Below are 21,338 nucleotides of genomic sequence, written 5' to 3' on the forward strand. Positions count from 1 at the left end.
GCGAAACATGGACTTGTTGTTCCATCCACTCAAGCATTCACTGGTTGACTCGTGCAATGCGCACCGACCAGGGACCGAACCAGTAACCCCAGCACATGGGGACAGTGCTCCATCCAGCTGAGACATCTGGCCAGGGCACTTGGTTTTCTTTTGAAAAGTTTCTAGATTGTTCCTTTGTGTCAAAAATCAGACTCTGATCTTTGAATCATCAAAATGAAGGCTATTTCTCCAGAGTATACCCCCATTAATTCATGTGCTTTAATTTTTCTATAGTAATATCTAGAAATAGTAGGATCTTTCCTTTTCTCCTGCCTATTTCTGGTTGTACTTTTATGTTTTTCCTTCAAAAATCTTCATTATATAGAATTTGGTACAATATTTAATAACATAAATAACCCCCCACTCAGAGCCAGGTAAGCTACATTCGGACTATAAGACGCACCCACATTTTCCTCCCAAATTTGGGGGGATGCATCTTATAGTCCGAAAAATACGGTATTTATGCATATGGGAACCTATAGTTTAAAACAAAACAGTACAAAAAGAATTAAAAAATAGTACCAACAGCTTTCCAAGCACCCCAATCCCCTACAGGAATGGAATCATACAGTAAATGATGAACAGGCAATTAAAGCTTATACCATACCTCCTTGAGAACCATAAAAAAATGTTTTTACCTTCCTGCATATAGTTACATATAGCCAGGTCGGTCCCCAAATAACAAATAATATCAAATCCACAAGGATCTTATGGTGTCCGTTATACACATAGAGGAAAAGATACCCAGTTCCAGGTAAAGCACTGGAAGGAACACAATGGAGTAACCCACTCATTTTCTGCTTTAAAACCTCCTTTGAAAAACTTTTAAAAACCTTTGAGATCTAGCACTGCCCTGAACTCAAAATCAAGCCAGTTAAACAGTGTTTATACATTCCTTTAGACGTTCAAATCCATTGTTTGAAAAAACCTGGAAGTCATAAATTTACAACCTCTCTGCCTTCGTCACTCCACCACTTCCCCAAATTGGAAAAGTAGAGGTACCAGTAAATAATTTTCTAGATAATGCAAGTAGGCAAACACTGTTAAAAATTAAGGGGTAAAAATTCTGTAACGCAGTTGCTACCAATCCTTCAAATACTCAAGACTGCTGCTCTCAAAAATGACAAAGATCCAGAAACAAATTATATTGATGAAGAGGAAGAGAAGCACCTTTCTAGTTTCATACTTCAATTCTGGAGTGAGAAAGAATGGGAGTCAAAAGTATTCAAAACAATACAATACTGAGAACAGGAAAGCAAAAGTAGCCCTGCTGGGCTGGTGCAAATTAGTTAAGTTAGTAAAGGGTTAATGAATGGTTATTATAGGATGGTGAATAATTATAACTTCATGAAAGTGAAAGAAACCTTCAGGACTTAAACTTCTGTAAAAACTAAATTTCTCTAGACTGAACTGAAATAAACACAGCAAAGTTTCTAAGAGCAGCCCAACGGAGATGGGAACCAAGACCCTTTGGACCCACACCCATTTTTTTTTTTTTTCACTTTAACATGGGATTTGCTTGTTCTCTTGACTCAGCTAAACCGGAAAAAGCATTGACTTTTCTTTTACTTGATTGTGTTCCACACTATAGAGTTCACTGCCTGTTTAAAATGCCTACTGTAACAATAGCCAGTGGGGAGTGGGGAGGGGATAGTGGGGAGAGGGGTCTATAGGAGCTACTATAAAAGACACAAGGACAAAATCAAGGGGGAGGGTAGAGGTGGGGGAGGTGGGACTGGCTGGGGTGGGGGGGGAGAGATGGGGAGAAAATGCAGACAATTGTAACTGAATAAAAATAAATAAGTTAATTTAAAAAATGCCTATTGTTTGAAGCCTGTGAAAATTAAACTGGTCTCTAAACGGTTCGACCATGTATAAGCAAAATCATCTCTCTGTACTCTAATGATGACATTCGCATTTGTTCATAAAGATTTTAAGTATATTTAGAGCAATCAGGGACCTTTGTATGGTCTAAGAACCACTGGATTCCATTTGGCCTCCTACCCAATTATGAGACAGGGGTCTACAATCATCTTCATAGGTCGAAATCCATTATACTACTTGAAAAAAATTGATTCAAAAATACTTCATTACCACTATTTTCTTTAACATCTGGCATTTCATCATGTCGCAGATTATTCATAATTCAAAGCTATGATATGAGGGAGTCCTCATTTACTTATAAACAAAATCTGACTACAGAGAGAACACTATTGATGAGCATCATGCTAGAGCTGTTTTTTTCTTCCTGAGTGCACTGGCACAAGTTTCATGATTATGTGGCTAGAACCTGTCAGAGATCAGCCTCATAGGTGAGAAATAATTCCCTTCTTGAAATGCTCTGGAAAATGAAAGAAGAGAGTTACTAAAATAAAATTGAAATTTACAGTGATCACAAAGGAACCCTCATTCACTGCTGCTGGGAATGTAAACTGGTACAGTTGCTAGGGAAGAATAGTGTGGAAGTTCCAAAAAAATTAATAATAGAGTTACCATATAACCCAGGAAACCGTCTTTTGGGTATCTACTCCCTAAAATTAAAAGTATTTATTCACAAAGATATATGTACCCCTGTGTTCATGGCAACATTATTCAAGGTGTCCAAGACATGGAAACAACCAAAGTATCCTTCAATAGAGAACTGGATAAAGAAGATGTGCTGTGTATATATAATGGAATTATATATGTAATTCCATTACATATATGTAAAAGCCATATAATGTAATTATATACATATGCATATATATGCATATGTATATATGTAATTATATACATATATAATTATATATATACACATATAGTGTATATATGTGCATATATAATTACATTATATAGCTATATGTAATAGCCACATATATATGGCTATTACTCAGCCATAAGAAGAGATGAAATACTGCCATTTGCAACCACATGGATGGACCTTGGGAATAACATGCTAAGCAAAATAAGTCAGACAAAAAAGTTAAGAACCACATGATTTCACTCACATGTGGAATATAAAACAGAAAGCAACAAATGAACAAGAAAGAAAAACAGACAAAAATGTATAGACACAGACAACAGTATGGTGGTTACCAGAGGGAAGGGGGTGGGGGATAGTAAAGGGTAAAGTGGGTCAAATACATAGTGATGGAAGATGATTTGTCTTTGGATGGTGGGCACACAGTGCAATATACAGATGACATATCATAGAAATGTACACTTGAAACTTATATATCTTATTAACCAATATCACCCCAATACATTTAATTTCAAAAAACGAAAATTCAGCCTCCAAATAAGCAAGGAACACATCACTCAGCATTAGTTCACAGGCTTACTCTTCTAGTTTATTATTCCCTCTTCATTTCTTTGAGCTAAAGAATTTTTTTCTATCTCGGAAAAAAAATTTACAGTGATTATAAAGAAGTTTGGGTTCTAAACTTATACCTTAATATAATTAAAGCCAAATCATCAACAAAAGACTGAGAATTTTGCTTAAAGGGTAATAGTTGCTCAACATAAAATAAAAATATGTAGTTCTATTGTAATTCAGGAAATTATTTTAGAATTCTGATTCTAAATAATGTTATAAAATCTTTATTCTGCTTCTACAGTTTATATTAGAGTTGTAGCATTCTTGAATAAGGCATGTTATGAACACACCCAGAAATTGGAAAACTTCCAGTCAAGACGGAGGCACAGGTAAACACAGCTCGTCTCCTCACATGACCATAGCAAAAATTACAGCTAAATTACAAAACGACTACCACCCACAATCATCAGAAAATCAAGGTGTGTGGAAGTCCAACAAACAAGGAATTAAAGAAGTCACATTCATCCAGGAGGCTAGGAGTGGCAGAAACCAAAATGGATGGTCCCACACCCATGTGTACTAAATAAAAATGGGAAGGGATGCCTCAGGAGTAAGAAATCCCAGCGCCACCCAGACCACCAAGCCCAGGGTTCCAGTGCTAGGAAGATAAGTCCCCATAACTTCTGTCTGTAAAAACCAGTAGGGTTTGGGGCAGCAGAAGAAACTGTGGGATCATCAGGCATCTCATCTTATAGGGCCCACAACAGTCTTAGGAATTACACAGACTCACTCCCTCTGGGCCTCAGCACCAGGGAAGCAGCTGGAAGGGCACCATTGGTATACAGGGAGAAATTGAAGTATCTGGCATCATAGCAAGTGCCAGGGCACATCTTCCTCCCAGACAAAACTCCAGAGGCCAGGCAGCAGCATTGTCCCTCTCCTGAGACCTCCCCCACATAGAACCACAGAGCTTCAACACCATATCTGAGACTCCAGCAACCTGGTTCACACAGGTTGCCCCAGCCTGGCAATTACCTAAGGCTCAGCCCCATCCAACTAACCAATGCGTTTTTCTACAATAGGCCATGCTACTAAGACAGGGAGTCAAAGCATCTCTACCTAATACCTAGAAACAAACACAGGGAGGCTGCCAAAATGAGGAGACAAAGAAATATAGCCCAAATGAAAGAATAGAACAAATCTCCAGAAAAAGAACTAAACAAAATGGAGATAAGCAATCTATCAGATACAGAGCTCAAAACACTGGTTATTAGGACACTCAAGGAACTCAATGCATACTTCAACAGCTTAAAAAATACCCAGGAAGAAATGAAGGTTACACTAAGTGACATAAAGAAAAAATTACAGGCAAGCAACAATGGAGTGGATGAAGCTGAGAATCAAATCAATGATTTGGAACTTAAGGAAGAAAAAAACATTCAATCAGAACAGCAAGAAGAAAAAAGAATCCAAAAAAACAAGGATATGCTAAGGAGCCCCTGGGACATCTCCAAACATACCAACATTCAAATTATAGGGGTGCCAGATGGAGACGAGAAAGAGCAAGAAAATGAAAACTTATTTGTAAAAATAATGCAAGAAAACTTCCCTAATTTGGTGAAGCAATTAGACATACAAGTCCAGAGAGTCCCAAACAAGATGGATGCAAAGAGGACCACACCAAGACACATCATAATTAAAATGCCAAAGGTTAAAGATAAAGAGACAATCTTAAAAGCAGTAAGAGAAAAGTAGATAGTTACCTACAAAGGAGTTCCCATAAGACTGTCAGCTGATTTCTCAAAAGAAACTTTGCAGGCAGAAGGGACTGGCAAGAAGTATTCAAAGTGATGAAAAGCAAGGACCTACAACCAAGATTACTCTTCCCAGAAAAGCTGTCATTTAGAATGGAAGGTCAGATAAAGTGCTTCCCAGACAAGTTAAAGCTAAAGGAGTTCATCATCACCAAGCCATTATTATATAAAATATTAAAAGAACTTGTTTAAGAAAAAGATCAAAGCTATGAGCATTAAAATGACAATAAATTCACAACTATCAACAACTGAATCTAAAAAACAAAGCAAACAAGCAGAACAGAAACAGAATCACAAATATGGAGATCATTTGGAGGGTTATCAATTGGGAGGGGTAAGGGGGAGAATCGGGGAAAAGGTGCAGGGAATAGACAGGAGGATGTTAAGAACAGTAGAGGAAATGGAATAGCCAAAGAACTCACATGCATGACACATGGACATGAACTAAGGGGGGACTGCCAGAGAGAATGGAAGTACTGGGTGGAGGAGGGCCAATGGCGAAAAATTGGGACAACTGTGATAGCATAATCAATAAAATATATCAAAAATGGTGAAAAAAGAACATACCTATTAGACTAAACTATTTTAAGCTAATTTAATAAATGATGTCATTCAACAGTTAATATTCTATCCCCCTACAGTCATTATAATTCCCAGTACCCACCTTAGGGTGGGTTACATTTGCAACATCTGAGTAAAATTTTTTCAATAATTTGGAAGGAAAGAAGTGGTTTAGAGCCATTTATTTATTCTATAGCAATTAGGGTAGTTTCATTTTTTTTAATTTTGGGGGGGATTTTATTTATTTATTTTTAGAGAGAGAGGAAGGGAAGGAGAAAGAGAGGGAAAGAAACATCACTGTGTGGTTGCCTCTTGAGCGCCCTCTACTGTGGACCTGGCCCATAACCCAGGCATGTGCCCTGAGTGGGAATCGATTCAGGACCCTTTGGTTCATAGGCCCACACTCAATCCACTGAGCCACACCAGCCAGGGCAGGGTAGTTTCATTTTTGAATTACATAATCTTTGTAGCTTCTCAATTTCCCCAAATTCATGTTTGATACACTGAAGTTTAGAAGAAAAACAATGAGTTTAGAAGGCACCCAGGCAAAGGATGACATAGCCAATGTTAATCTGCCATGCTGAATGTCTACTGACAAATAAAAGCACTTTGTCTATACAGCAGAGTGTTGCTTGTGTTATTTACCAGTCTCTTGTCCAGGTTTCACAACATTCATGACATTAAAGGAGCTCCTGAGGTATAATTAACTGTCAAAAGGGAAAATTTACCAAGAAATATGCGATTCAGCAATTCACAGGCTATTAATAGTTTAAAATGATCAACTGGCAGACCTTCATTTCCCAATGTCTGAAATCTAGCAACAGTCTCCTGACAGGTTCCCTTTCTTGCTAGGATTCTCCCCTCCACCCCAGCAGTCAATCTACCTTTGATTGGTACCCACTGACTACTGTATAATGCTCCTGTTAACCTCTGTGTCTTTGTTTCCATGTTTAGAATGCTTTATTCATCTATGAAAGGTCTACCAGGCCAAATCCTATTCTGTCCATGAAGCCCTCCTCTATAACTCCAGCCCACATTAGTCTTTACCCAAATGCTTACAGAGCTCATTGTCTCCATCACTCTTTGGCCTTTAAATCAAGTGTGACATCATCAGTTGTTTCATGAATCTTGTCTCCTTAATACGACTGCAAGGTTTCTAAGGGCAGGCAGCATGTGTTATGCCTATTTTTCAGACCTTTCACCCACACCCTAAAAGGAGTCTAGCACAATGTTTGGCCCACAACAGCTATGTTACTTGTTGAACGGAAATATTACAATTTACCATACTATGAAGAGCAGTAGTAGCTTAGAATGAGACGGGTTTTGATGTAAAACACACTGTCTTAAGATAATGCTGACAAATAAATCTTGAGTCTTAAACAAATATTCACTTTTAAATGTCTATAAGCAAAGGGATAATCATGGTGGAAATTCTACTTTCCTCTTTAGAACTGCAATCATCTCAAAATGGAAGAAGATAGACACTGTTCCAAAACCCAAATTAATACATTACAATGGAGTAATATGTCTGTACCTCTGCTAATGATAAAGAATCTTATACTGGTTGTGTAGACAACGGGGCAAACAAACAAGTTTGAAGACCCATGACTTGATCATATGTAATATTTCACAAATGTTGCTACTACTTTTAGATGTGAGCTCTTCATTAGAAGCAAGTGTGTGTACTTTAAGAAACAATTTCAAGAAGTACTTAAAGTGGTTTTTACATAGATATATGAAATTAAAGGCCTTACTTAAAATATCCTAATAGGCAAGGTGTCTTCCAATTTTCTGTATCTCTAGAAAACACATTTCCTCAGAAATATCAGGTTCTACTGTCAAAACACATGTTCTCCTTTAATGCCTAGGTCCTTCCACTTTTAGAAGTGGGTGAACAAGGGTAAAGACTCTACCTATCAAAGACATTTCCTTATATTATTACTAGAAAATTCATTAGAAAGCTCTAAAGAACAAGGGATGAAAATGACAACCTAAAAGGTAAGCTAGAAAATTAGTTCTTTTCAAAGCAGGTAGTTGGTATTAAGTACACTAATAAAGTAAATGATAATTTCCAGGGTAAATACTAAGAGGCTACAAAGTTTGAAACATTTTTTAATGGATACTTCTGATGCCAATGCATTTAATCCAGTTTATGCATAATTTTCAATAAGTTTGGAAAAATAAATACCTCAAAGCCTAAATAAGAAAATAAATAAACCTCAAAGTTCCACCATAAATGAGCTTTGTGCATCTCTAATACATGTGTGTGAATCATCTTCTGGAAGATGATTTGACACACAGGCGCGCACACACACAAATAGTAATGATGATGATGATGATGATGATGATGATGAAGATGATGATGTTTGTAAGAGTAATTTTTAAAAGATTCCCAAAATTTCTATGAAACAATAATTGGTTTAGGTAGCACCAGTATCATGTACCTTTAAAAAACAAGCTGAACATGGGTGCTTATACTTAACAGTACTGTACTGTACCAAAGGTATAATTTTGATTCATTCACACCAGCCAGCTATTGTTGTGTTGGCTGTTGTCATTTTTTATTTGACAATCTAAGGGAAAAGAGGTCAGTGCCTCTGACTAAACAGTCAGGTATTGTATGTTTTAAAAATTCTTGTGGCATACCAGTTGAAAATCACTGATCTATTGATTAAAGAGAAATTGATTAACTAAAAATAGCTGATACTCCACTTATCTGTGACAATATAATTTGCAAATCAGACTAACCATAGTAGGTCCTGTTAAGAAACACGGATGACAAGGTACAGACAGACACATATGCTCAACAGGATGCATTCTTGTGGTTGCATTTTACAATCAGAAATTATAGCTGGGTCTATCCTTTAATATTCCATAATCTTTGTTATGGAAAAATAACTATTAGCAAGCTATATAAACGGAAGTCCATACATCTAAGTAGCTATTAATACCTAAATGCACAGGCCTAAAAAAGAAGATACATCCGAATACCTGAGGATTTATAACTATGCTCATAGCTAAATCAAGAAAAAAAATGTAAACGATAATGACTGAAGAGTGGCTACATTTACCCATTTCAGGTATGCTTAAGCTATTTGTTCCACAGCTCCCAAGCTTACCTAGAGGTCCCTTTCTGAGAACACTCTAGGAGTAATTTTCAATGTGATCTCTTGGAAGCAGTCAAGGGACCCATATGCAAGTCCTCTTATTAAACTTCATGCTGTGCATCTGTTTCTGATAGGAATATGCTTTTAATAAGAATGACATGGCCATTGGTTCTAAAGGAGGAATTATCTAGGTTTGTATAATGTAAAATATGTTTCTTGGAGCATTATTACTCCAGATCATGCACTCAGTCTCCTTTTTCTGCCCTGAATCCAGGCTTTGCCTCACTTAGCTACAATCTCATTTTTCTCCCTCCTTGATTCCCACGTGCTCTCTATTCCTGCCTCCAGCCTTGTGTGACACTCTTTCTCCACAGAGCCAATGCTTTCAGTGTGGAAGAGTAGATTTTTGGAAATCAACTTGCCAAACAACAAAATGGTTAGAGGAGTTTGTGGAGTAAAGTACACCACAAACCAAGTATCACCTTATTAGTGTCAGAGAAATAGAAGCAGTACCATTCCCATTTGTTCTTGTAAGGGTTTTTTGAATTGATAAGAGTGTGGGGTACATGGATCCATGAACTGAACAAAAAAAAATGTACCAATGACTGCAGGGCACCTACTCCTAACATCAAAGAGCTATTCCCAAAATCAAGTACCTGGCCAACCTAGGGGCAAGTTTCTTGTTTGTAATGGGAAAGAAGCAGAGTAAGCTTCTCTTTGATTGGTTATTTGGTCTAATTGTGGAGAACTTCGTAAAATACACTGAAAGCAATACTCTAACACAGAAAAAAGGCCAGACGACTTCATGAGATTCTTCTCTAGTGAATAAATCACCAACATTATATTCCTCTTACCATATTTTAAAAAGAATGTAAAAAGGAACCCATCATCTAAACACTTATCTCGCCATTGTTCAAAATCAGGATACAAAGGGTATTGTCTAACAACAATGATACACACACACACACACACACACATACACACATACATACTGAGGTCCAAGTTTTACCAGCTACATAATTTATCTGCACCCCAAACCACCTATACCCAACTGTGTGATTGTTTGACCACATAAGGAATATTAATGTCACAGAGAAGAAGCACACTGATGTGACTCATACATGAGGACTTCTTTGAGGCAGACACAGTGGGAACTCTAGGATGACAGCACCAAGACCAGTTTTTCATAGATTCCATTCTATGAGAATAAATCAAAGATCCACTAATACCTAAAGCAAAGCTCAGAATCTGGTGCTACGACCTTGCAGCAACCCAAGATCTCAACATAAGATATGTTACTAGAGCCCTGGCTGGTGTGGCTCAGTGGATTGAGCACCAGCCTGCAAACCAAAAGGGTACCAGTTCGACCCATGGTTAGGGAGCAGATGCCTGGGTCGCAGGCCAAGCCTCCAGTTGGGAACGTGCGAGAGGCAACTGATCAATGTGTCTCTTGCACATTGATGTTTCTCTCCCTCTCTTTCTCCCTTCCTTCCCCTAACTCTAAAAGTAAATAAATAAAATGTTTTTTTTTTGAAAAAGGTATTACTAGAATTGAGTGTCATATGCTTACAGAAATTACATGAAATGGCAAGGCAAGCTGTATAGGCTGTCGAGTCAATCTCACTATTTTCCATTACTAGAGATCTGGTCAGCATCTTCTAGCAGGACATTGCATAATACAGCCCACTATAAATCCCCCAGCACTGCATGGGGCTTTGGGTCCAAGTGGATTATCTGTAAAGTGAAAGAGACAGGGATAGGGGAAAGGCAAGAATCACCAAGACTATCACAGACTTTATTTTAAAAACTAGTATCAGTAGGCCTGGACTCAACAGAACTTTTCACATTTGCCCATCCAGTGAAGATGGTAAAGATCATAAAGCAATATGGCTGATTCTGTCCATTGATAACACCCATTCTTCAATGTAGAGCAAAGCGGCAAAACAGATCTAGCTTGATTCCTTACTTTCTAAGCTCAATGACATGGGACCTAGAATCTATACCAGACAGTACTTCCAATCCTTCATTAAATTTCTTTAATCCAATATCTGAAATTCCAAGTTCCTGATATGGTCCTCCATGAGGCTCCAGTTTGCTTAAGGCTGTGCCATGATATTCACACATAAGAAAATATAAGAATTCTTGACTGCTTTAAAAATTAATAAGCCCAAAGACTGAGAAAAATGCATAAACCTACATTAGGGAAACCCAACATTCTGTCAGGTGTCTTTATTAGTAATACAAAGCTAAAAAGTATGATTGAGCTCTACTCATATGAGCAGTTCTAAGTCACAACTGGGGAGGCGGAGAGGGGGCTAGAGATATACCAAGAGGCAAACTAGATCGTTGCTTCACTGTGGTTCTGCTAATTAAAAAAGAAATGACATTTGTTAACTGCCAACACTTGAAATACACATATTAAGAAATCTGATTTCACTTGACCAACTATTTGTTTCTTCCTATCTACCGCCCCATATGTCCTCCATATTTTTTAGTGGCACCATCATCTTTCTGGTTCCTCAGGCTTATAAACTCTGAATTTTGTCCAAAGCCTTTCTCACTTCCCCTAGCAGTGGGAATTTGGTAGACTTTTTTCCTGCAAAGTCTCTTTACTCACATGCAATCACCTAACTTCAGGTCCTCATCCAAAAGCTATCTCAGCTATTTTTATACTTGATCCAAATTCTATAAACCAACATGTCTTCTCCTTTCTCTCAAATTAGATACAGTTGAGAATAGGGGGTTCTTACATTTGTGATCAAATTTCATAGCCATTCCAACAGAGCTGTTGAACAAACTTTTTCTGAGCACAAGAATAGCTAGGCACAGAGCCAAAAAAAGAAGAGGCAATGATGGAAGCCAAAAAACAGGTGAGCTGCTATCTTTCCACTCCTACACAAAACCTGGCCCTGGAGTACAAGTCCCTACATATGCTGATAACTTCTTCCACATCTTGATTTTGTAACATTCCTATATTCACAAAATCTGCCCCTTGGGTGGCTTCCCCATTTTTTTCAATGCCAGTTTTCCTACTGCCCTCAGATATTTAAGCCTAGCTGATCTCCCTTACCTTGAGACTCTTCTCCTTCCAACCCATCTTACATTCTAGAGGACTCTTCTGCAAATACCGTTCTCTTAGTAATACAAAAACTATAATCAGATCCAGTATCTCTTATCCAGCTTTCCCAAAGGGTTCCAAAGAAAACAGGCTGTTTTACTTTCCTTGAAGTTTATGAGCTTGAGACTAGAGCAAGGGGAGTGGTACGGAGAATGCTGAGAGTGCAAGTTGCTGACTAAAGACAGCTGCTGGGAATCCCCAATTACTGTGACAAGGGGTGTGGTGGTGACAGCAACTGGTTTGAGAACAATCAAGTAAGACTTCAAGATCTACTGGTATATAGACTCTTCACCAATAATTTTAAATGGCCCTTGCCATTTAAAAACTTGGCTCAAAAGTTATCCTCTCTCAAAAACCTTCTTTCTGGCCACTCCTTTATTCCATTGTCATTACCATGCTTATGTACAATATTTTCATGTATTGAACTCATCTACAATTGTGTATATATTGTGTTGTAAGCATTTTAAGTGCCTTTGATATTTCTATTATATCTTGAGCAACACTGTAAGCTCGGTGAGGGCAGAACTAGCTCTTCTATTTCTCTGGTTTCCAACCATGAAATTCAGCATAATGCATATGCGGGGGAAAAAAAAACAGGTTTTCTCCCAGTGACATATAATTTCCACTCAGCTATTCAACACTAACATTTTTTAAGGTTGAGCAAGTTTGAAAGTATGGTACATTAAGAGCTGTAGAAAACACACCCACACTTCATAGAAGAGATGCCACTTAGAGTTGGCCCTAACAAAAATTATGCTCCACCCAAGCAACTATACTATTACACTATACTTTTTCCTTTGGAGTCTTTTCTTTTTACTACATAAGCTTGTGGCTCCGTTTTGCTCTTAGCAACCCGGTAACTATAGAAGCTCAACTCTAAATAAGTTTACTGTTGGGAAACTTACTCTTCCCACCTACACAACCACTGGCTTCCCACACTGTCTCCAGTGTCCTGTGAGCAACTGCCCAATTATTGTGTGGAAAGACAGCTTACACACTGAGGGTCCATTCTTGGCAGACCCTGGCTTTTACTGCTGGTCCTTACTTAGCTTAATTGATTCAGAACAGTATCAAAAAGAGACATTATTATACAAGTTCAAAAAATGGCCATTTAAGAAAATTTAAATGTAAAAGCCCTGGTCATTGTGCTGCTGTAAAACAGGCAAGCGTGTGTGACACCCAGAGAGCAGAACAATGCCTATTGGAACGGTGAACTCTGACTAATCTCACTGCACAAGTTTTCGTGTTTCACACATATACATTCTCAAACATCACAACGATCTATAAATGGGAAGCATAACTGACTTCAAAATTATAATTCATTACAGTAATAAGTGATAGTATTTTACACAAATATAATTTCAAAAATTGTACAGCGTTTTAAAGACAATAATGCGAATGTTAGAGTGTGGTTATGAGAAACAACTAATGCATGGGCTAACAGAGCATTTTTCACTTTCTTAGTAGTAGTCTTTCTTTCCCTTGGATCCCAACAGAGATTCCTTCTTAGTTGCCACACACTAACTGGGGCTTGAACACAGCACAAAGCAATTCATAAGCAAGAAAGATTATGGGCAAGACTATTACTCCCTTTGGCCATATGGGGGAGAAGGTTAAATAAGCATCAAGTCTTTCCATTTAACTAAATATACCTTGCCCTACATATACCTTTATGCATGTATATACAAATAATTTTCTAATTTATATTTCTACATTCTTTCATTCAAATGACTGATGGTCTTTACAGAATTAATGATAACTGGGCAGGGTGAGGGAGTGTGCCTGCTTTCTTTCTTATCAGTAAGATAGGACACCAGATTGCCTCCCAATGGAAATTAACAGTATTGAAAACAACCCATATTATACCAAACATTCAATTTTTCAGACAATTTTTAAAGAAAATCTAGACATTATGACCATTATGTTAGCATGAATAAGGAAATCTGTAATAGCCTAGTACCATCATCTGCAATAGACAGATACACCTTCCAGCAATTCTGGTCAGTTTTCATCAAAAAATATATAATAGAAATGTAATAGCCTGCTTTAAAATCTTGATTTAATATCACTTTGACCTGAACTACATTATCAAGGCATTTTTTTTTTTTACTAATGTGCAATAGGATAGTTACTGTTGTAGTGAAACAGAGTGCCTGCTTCACCTCCCTAACACAGAGTAATTTATCCGAAGCAGGCTAAAAAACAGTAATTGGACTATTGTGCCAAGACAAGCAAGAGTTAACTGTTCAAACACCTGATCACAGTGTCTTAAAAATCTGCATGAGCAGACTTGTAAAAAAAAATAAAAATAAATAATAATAATTCATTGTAATGGAAAACCACACTTATTGATGTTTAATAGTAAAGTCTCTTTTTATTTGCTTTGGTCTATACAAAATGTAGAACTGCATTAACTTCAAAGGTGGTAAAAAGATTAAAATTAAAATTCATGGGACATGACATGCAACACAGCTTTAAAGATATAAAACTAAATAATCCCAGTGCCTTAGCAGGGTCCTTTTATATTCCTTTGTTAATAGGGGAAATTCTTACAATGCAATCCAGCAAGCATAAGTGTAAGTAAAGCTTTTAAAATCTTACCACAACAGCTTATTTAGTAAGCTAATCACCAAAGCTTTTCTTATGGTAACAGAAGGGGGCTTTACTTATTAAAATCAATACAGCTCACTGTAAGGTATCATATCTGTGCTGTTTTTAACTCCTAAAATGTGCCCTTGGCACTTAACAAAATCTCTGGAAAAAGTATATAAAATCACACTACAGGTTTCCAAGAGTCGCTCTCCCACCTCCTCAAACCACCCCAAGAACTTCATACTCTTGTTATGATCAAGGCAGCACTCAATCTTCCTGGTGCTAAACTGGAAAGAAGATGGTAAAGTACAGTGACATGGAGGTAGGAAGTTTTACACCGGAAAGTGGCATTGAAAACTGCCATTCTCTTATTGTGGCTCAAGTAGTATTCAGGTCCCCACTACTCTCTAACCCAGAGGGGCTCACTTGTGGTTCTGGGAACTGTAGCAGCAGCATCACCAGGGAACTTGTTAGAAATGCAAATTCACTGCCCCACCCCAGACCCACTGAATCAGAAAATCTGGGAATGGGGCCCAGCAATTTGTGTTTTAACAAGCACTACAGGAGATTATGATGTATGTTCAAGAACCACTCTTCCTCAGACTTTAATGTGCATAAGAATCATCTGGGGAACTTGTTAAGATGCAGATTCTAACTCAGCAGGTCTGAGGTGGGGCCTCAGAGCCATCATTTCCAACAAGTCCCCAGGTGATGTCTTCCGCAGATCATATTGCAAGTGTTTCCCAAACTGGCTATTTAACAAAATTACCCAAGGTGCTCATAAAATACAGGTTCCCAGGCATCACCCCAGACCAAATTAATCCAGATCTCTGGAGACAGACTTAAGTCAAATACAACCAGTATTCTGCTTCAGCCGCACATTAAAATTACCTGGGGAGCTTTTAATAATCCTGATGCCCAGGCCCCATCCAAGTCCAATTAAACCAGAATCTCTGGGGTTGGAACCCAGGCATCCATATTTTTAATAATTCCCCAGTGATTCGAAGTGTGGCCAAGGTTGAGAATGACTGCTCTACAGTTTAACTGGCTCAACACCTGGAAGACACAGTGGATTCCTTTATAGTAGCAAATGGTTTCCTATAACATGGCTACCTGGTTTCCCACATATAAATCCAGGAGAAATAACTTGGAATAGTTAAGTGCAGCTCAAGTCACATTTTTACCATGTCTTGAACATTACTTCTGTGGGCAAATGTGCCTGTTACAACTGCACAACTGAAACTAAGGATTTAGTAATACACAAACGTTACCTGTCTTCCATTAAACAGGTTTCTACCATACACCCAAGCTGTAACTACTGCTACCTCTCTGCATGAGGTGGACAATCCAAGAAAACAGCAATGGTGAAGAATTTGTCTCCATACAGCCTGTTCATATATTGACATCTCCACCCACCCCCCAAACGTGAAACAGATAGATCACTGAAAATTTGTCGTAACCTTTCAGAGTGGAAGGAAAACTGGTGCATCTAGGACTTCTACACCTACAAAAGGCAGGTTTCACCAGTTACAGACACTTTTGACAGTAAGGTCCTAGGAAGGCGATGAAAAAATCTCAAACTGTTGAAAGCACATCTTCTGCTGGACAAGGACAGGACCTGAAACACCACTGCTCATGACAAGATACTAGTGACTCTGAGGGGAAAACAAGCAAGATGTCTATTTGTCTTACGGCCCCCAGCACAAAACCAAACTAATGAGCACACAATGCTGTTAACTACAGGGTGCAGCAAAAGTAGGTTTACAAGTTGTGAGTACATGAGACACAGAATTTATTCTTTTACTATTTATTAATTATTGTACTGTTTTCCATACGAACAACTGTAAGCCTACTTTGCCCCTTGTATGTAAATGAGAAAAAAATGTGTGCTGGTTACTAAGGCACTGTCAAGTGATTATACTTACTTCACTCCCAAAATCAAACACTACTTTTAAGCAAGTTTCATGGATTTCCCACAGTACATCTCCAAAATGACTTCAAGATAAATGAAAATAAGATGCAGTACTCTTTCCACTTAAGAGAACTTTCATTCTGCCCTTGTTTATGTTCAGTGTCTTTTCTAAATTAGTTTTCTACATTCAAAGAATACATGACACATTCAAAGACAGCTAAATGTAATAGTTACTATTCTTCCATTTCAACTTATCGACAGTAATCAAAAGTGTGTTATATTTTATCTGTTTAATTTCATGAAAAAGAAGTCCAGTGGATGGGGTATTAGAAGAGAAACAATACCTCAGTACATGTTCAAAGGAGCTACTATTAAAGTACATTTTCAAAAGCATTTTCTGTACGAACTGGTCAAGCTCACTTTTCTTTTAAAATTCTTGTTAGTCATTCAGTTAACTCAAACTCACTTTAAAATGTGTGAAAATAGCACCTCCTGAAAGTGTGTTCTCATATGTTTTGGAGCAATGGAGCATGAATAGTAAAACAGCCTTTGCCAAACTCGTAACTACACAGCAATGAATTTTTGCAGTCCCATGACTCTGCAGAACCAACCTATGTATCATCCCAGGGCTGGCTCTAACACACCATAGACACCCAGCAGAAGGCAAAAAAGCCACAAATAAGTGACTCATGGTAATAAATATTTCATAATTTTTTTTCACCTGGCAGTCTTTTCAAAATGAATTTTACTTCTTAAGCAAAGAACAAATTCGAAAAGTAAAGGTGTGGCTTTAGCATTTAAGCTCCTAGAATTAAAACTATGATATTTATAAAGCTATTGAATTGATTTGACAGTGTCAGTCTGGATGCCATTTCATGTATTTCTTATGAACCAATGTCCAAAGATGAACAAAGTCTGGAAGAAAATGCGCAGAACACAGAAAAGTCATACAAAATTAAATACAGTTTAAGTATCAAAGCCAAAGAAAACAAGTGATACAAAATTACAATTTCCAGGACACTTTATTGCAATTTCCGCTTTACATATTAATTTAGTATTTTTCGTCTAGGCGTAAGTGTTTGTACTTATTAAATTGTAGTATAATCCCTAATCTCACAAAGTGAAAAGAAGCAGTTATAAAAAACATCGATTTAGGTACTTATGACATGGGGACAAGGGACACTTGTCATAGATAGCAAAAGGGTTGATGCTTTTCTGTATAAATTTCTCTGAAATTTTTCTCTATTATTTTTCTTGTTGATGCTAAGTACTCATAATAAAAACAATCGCCCTCTTTGTCGTTCCGCCCTTCCTTGGGCTTTACATTCTGTCTAGCATTTAATTCAAAAAGTCAGGTTACACTCAGTTTACACGTAAAAAAACCCGCCCCATCTCCCACACATCCAAATGGACAGTAATCTGAATTAACCTGGCTTTCAGCTTAACAGTGCTATTTTAAACAATTTCAACCACACACTTGAAGGATAAAATAACTAAAAAGTACAAAACTAAAGGAAACTATAAAAATTCGTACACACTGTGGCGATCACCTATTTCTAAAATCGTCAAGTCCAACATAGATTTCTTAAAAGTGCAATCGACACAAAAGCGAATGCACACTTAATGTACGAAATGACAGTGGCTCTATGGGGACAGCTCTCAGAATGACCTATTACTCAGACGGTGGAATGAAGGAAAAAAAAAAAAAAGGTCTCACTCCTCAAACGTTAGAGAGCTGGAGGTGTGCTTCACTAGAAATACGTTTTAATGGGCCTGTTCGCAGCTAAAAATAGGTAGCAAGGGGAAAGGTGTTTTTACAAAACCCCCTTCCTTCCCAGGACACAAGGAAACCCAAACTTAACTCCGGTGCTAAGTTCCATCACTAACAGAAGTTGGATAGTTGCTATCTTTCACCCTGCAACGGGATAAGTAAGTCTCTATGTGCAAGGCGGGAATACTGGTGGGACTTTCGCGGGGGCTAAAGAAAAGCGAAGTGAGAAGAGGTCAACACCTTGAGGAAGCCAGATCTTCAAAACCCAGGCGGTGGGGCCGCGGGATGCGGAAAGAGAGAAGGAAAGGGTCAGAACTCCTCAAAGTTATTGTAAAAAGAAAGCGAACACCTCTGGGAGCCAGCGACCCACCTCTCGCAGCGGCACCCTACTCCCAGTGTGGGATGCGTGCCTCCGAGGGCAGAAAACGCGGGGTGCCCTGACTTAGGTCTACTGGCTCCTGGGACGGGGCAGCGAGAAGGGCAGGAGCAGCCGCCGGCGGGGAGGCGGACTTGACTTTACCTCAACTACGAGTCCCATCCCGAGCGCAGGGGAGAGGGCGGCGGAGGACGCGGTACTCACTAGGGCTCGTTGGTGAACCGGGGGGTCCGGGGCTGCTGGTATCCGTACAGGTGACAGTAGAGCACATCGAAGCAAAAGCAGCACATCTCCGCTGACACCACCATCTTCCGGGAGCTGGGCGATGAGGACGAGGCGGCGGACGACGAGGAGGACGAGGAAGAGGTGGCGGCGGCCGGGGTGGAAAGTAGGGTCCCCACTCCGCAGCTCGGAGGTGGCGACAGGGGAATCCCCCCGCCGCCGCCGCAGCCCTGGGGGGGAGAGAGTGTACAGCCGCTGCCGCTACCTCCCCCAGTCAGACCTCCCAGCCCGTTGAGCCGCGTACCGGCGCCTCCTAGTCCCAGCTCCCCAGCTCGACACTGGCTCTCTCCGCTGCAGTGGGAGGAGGAGGAGGCGCCACCACCGCCACCAGAGCCAGAGGGGGGCGAACTGGACAGTTTCTGCTTCTTCACCCCGCAGCAACCGGCCGCCATCTTGGAACAGTCTCCCCCACGCACGGTTTCCGACCCATAAGTGAGGCGAGCTGGCGGCGGGGGCGAGCACGCTGCGGCCCCGGCCGTCGGGGGCGCGCCAGGAGCTCGCGAGGCACGCGCGCCGCTCCCGGTCCGGCGGCCCGGCCACGAGGCGGCCGCCGTGTACCCCAGCCTGGCGCGCGTCCCACGCTTCTGCGGCTCTGCCCTTCGGGCCAGTCCCGCGGGCTTCGCGCCTCCTATTCGTAGCTTCGGCCCTGGGGCCGACGGAGGATAAAAGACGGGAAGCCCAATGGAAAGGAAGAAGGAAACGAGGAAAAAGCGAAGAGTGGGAGCGAAGGGAGGAGGTGGGCACTACCAGAGAGGAAGGAGGAAAAGGGAAACAAGTTGAGGGCGGGGGAGGGGGGCGGGGGAAAAGAAAGTCCGAAGTATCCAAGTCCCAAAGCACAGCTCGATGACCGGAGCTGCACGTAGTGTTAGTGACACTTGAGCCGAGTTACGTGGAACCTGAGCCACCGGCCTCAAACACGCTGGTTGCCGAACTGCTGGAGTGTGAGTATGCAGGTGCTCAGAACTCCACACCTGAGACCATTCCTATAAAGTATGTTCAAAGTATCGGGGAAATGGCCACAGGGCGATGGCTTTAATACCAACCTAAACACGCACCAGGCGTTTTCCGAGATTATGGTAAAATAGCAATACTGTTTGCTTATGGACAAATATACAGGCAAAATGCAATCTGTATATGCATTACTTGTTCCCCAACTCTCCCAACTTGATCCGTGAAAATGTTTAAAAGCAAAAGGTTAAGTCCTAACTAACACTTCACTGGTTCAAAGATGTTAGTTGTGCCTGGAACCTGTGGGGGTGGATTATGGGTGTGTGTGTGTGTGTTGGCTTTCAAACAAAGCAATTAGAAATACGTCTTTAGTCAGCACAGATCTTACAGGTAAATAGGGCAGGTAGTGTAATGAGTCACAAGTTGAAAGATTTTGTTCAGGTATATTATTAGACAGTTCTTAGTATTCATTTTTTAAAATCTCTCGGAGCTTGGGTGGATGAAGAGTCGTATAATTATGTTAGTCCCATTCTGAGCACCTAAGACAATAATAAAATGTTGAAATTCATAGAAATGAATCTGATAGAAAGTTATTTGCATTGTCTCTACACCATGCCAAAATACACAAAGTGGAGACATCATAGAATTGATTGATTTAGTCACGTTTGAGTTAAATATGTGGGATCTTGTAAACAGCTGAGGGCTGCTCACTCCACTTAGGAAAAAAATGTTTATTCATTCAATAAATATTGAGCCTCTGCACTATACTATGTGCACTACACTATACTTACATTTACATCTAGGAAGTATGCTTTTCATTTGGGTACATAATCAGATAAATAGCTAATATTTGTGGAGCACTTGTTGGGTGCCGAGTACCATGCCTCATCTTATCCCATAGTCCTTCAAAATAATATACCATCTCATTTCATGTTCACGGTAACTCTCCTCTGAAGTTGCTCATTTACAGATGAGTAAATTGAACCTTAGAAGCAACTTGTCAAACATCACACACCTAGAAAGTGACAGAGCCAGGATTTGAATGTGGGCATGTGTGAATCCAGAAACCATGTCATTGTGCAAACTGCCTCTTGTTATTTGACAGCAAAGTTAGTAGTGATGGATAAAAGATGGTGACATTAAACTACAGTAGAGGAACGGAAGTTAAACAAAAATAAGAACTTAGTGTTTATGGAAAGATTGAGAAACACTAAAATATATTTCAAGGTAAGATTAAGATTCTCCTTTTCAAAAGACTTTATGAAATAGATTAACTGTCTAGAATGCTTACATGCACCCTAAAGACAAAAGGGATGGGTTAACTGGTTTCTAATATGTGCTCTCGGCCTTTCAAATCTTATCATCACTCAGAACTATCCTGTTTGAGGCAAATAACAATTCATTGCCAAGCACTAGCAGAGTAAAAAAAAAAAAAAAAAAAAAAGCATTAATTCTTTTTTGTCTATGTTGCAGAAGGGAAAGCAGACTGGTTTCAAAAAATGTTCCACAAGCTAAAAATAAAT

General features: G+C 39.4%; 1 protein-coding gene and 1 long non-coding RNA gene across 3 annotated transcripts in view; one reads left to right on the top strand and one right to left on the bottom strand.

Annotated features, from left to right (window-relative positions):
• AMMECR1 (AMMECR nuclear protein 1) overlaps positions 1-19,618 on the bottom strand; it is a 148,328-nt gene extending 128,710 nt beyond the window's left edge. Inside the window, exon 1 of one of the 2 annotated variants that reach the window (XM_053917121.2) lies at positions 18,790-19,618. In XM_053917121.2, coding sequence (XP_053773096.1) covers positions 18,790-19,259 — 470 coding nt within the window. In that variant the 5' untranslated portion in view covers positions 19,260-19,618. The remainder of the gene's footprint in view (positions 1-18,789) is intronic. The other variant, XM_024551624.3, reaches the window with a different exon arrangement.
• Positions 19,619-19,731: 113 nt separating this feature from the next.
• Positions 19,732-21,338, top strand: part of LOC128779961 (uncharacterized) — a 41,920-nt gene continuing 40,313 nt past the window's right edge. Inside the window, exon 1 of the long non-coding RNA XR_008425987.1 lies at positions 19,732-19,808. This is a non-coding gene — a long non-coding RNA (uncharacterized lncRNA). The remainder of the gene's footprint in view (positions 19,809-21,338) is intronic.

This window comes from Desmodus rotundus, chromosome X, assembly GCF_022682495.2.
Source record: "Desmodus rotundus isolate HL8 chromosome X, HLdesRot8A.1, whole genome shotgun sequence".
Classification (NCBI taxonomy): domain Eukaryota; kingdom Metazoa; phylum Chordata; class Mammalia; order Chiroptera; family Phyllostomidae; genus Desmodus; species Desmodus rotundus.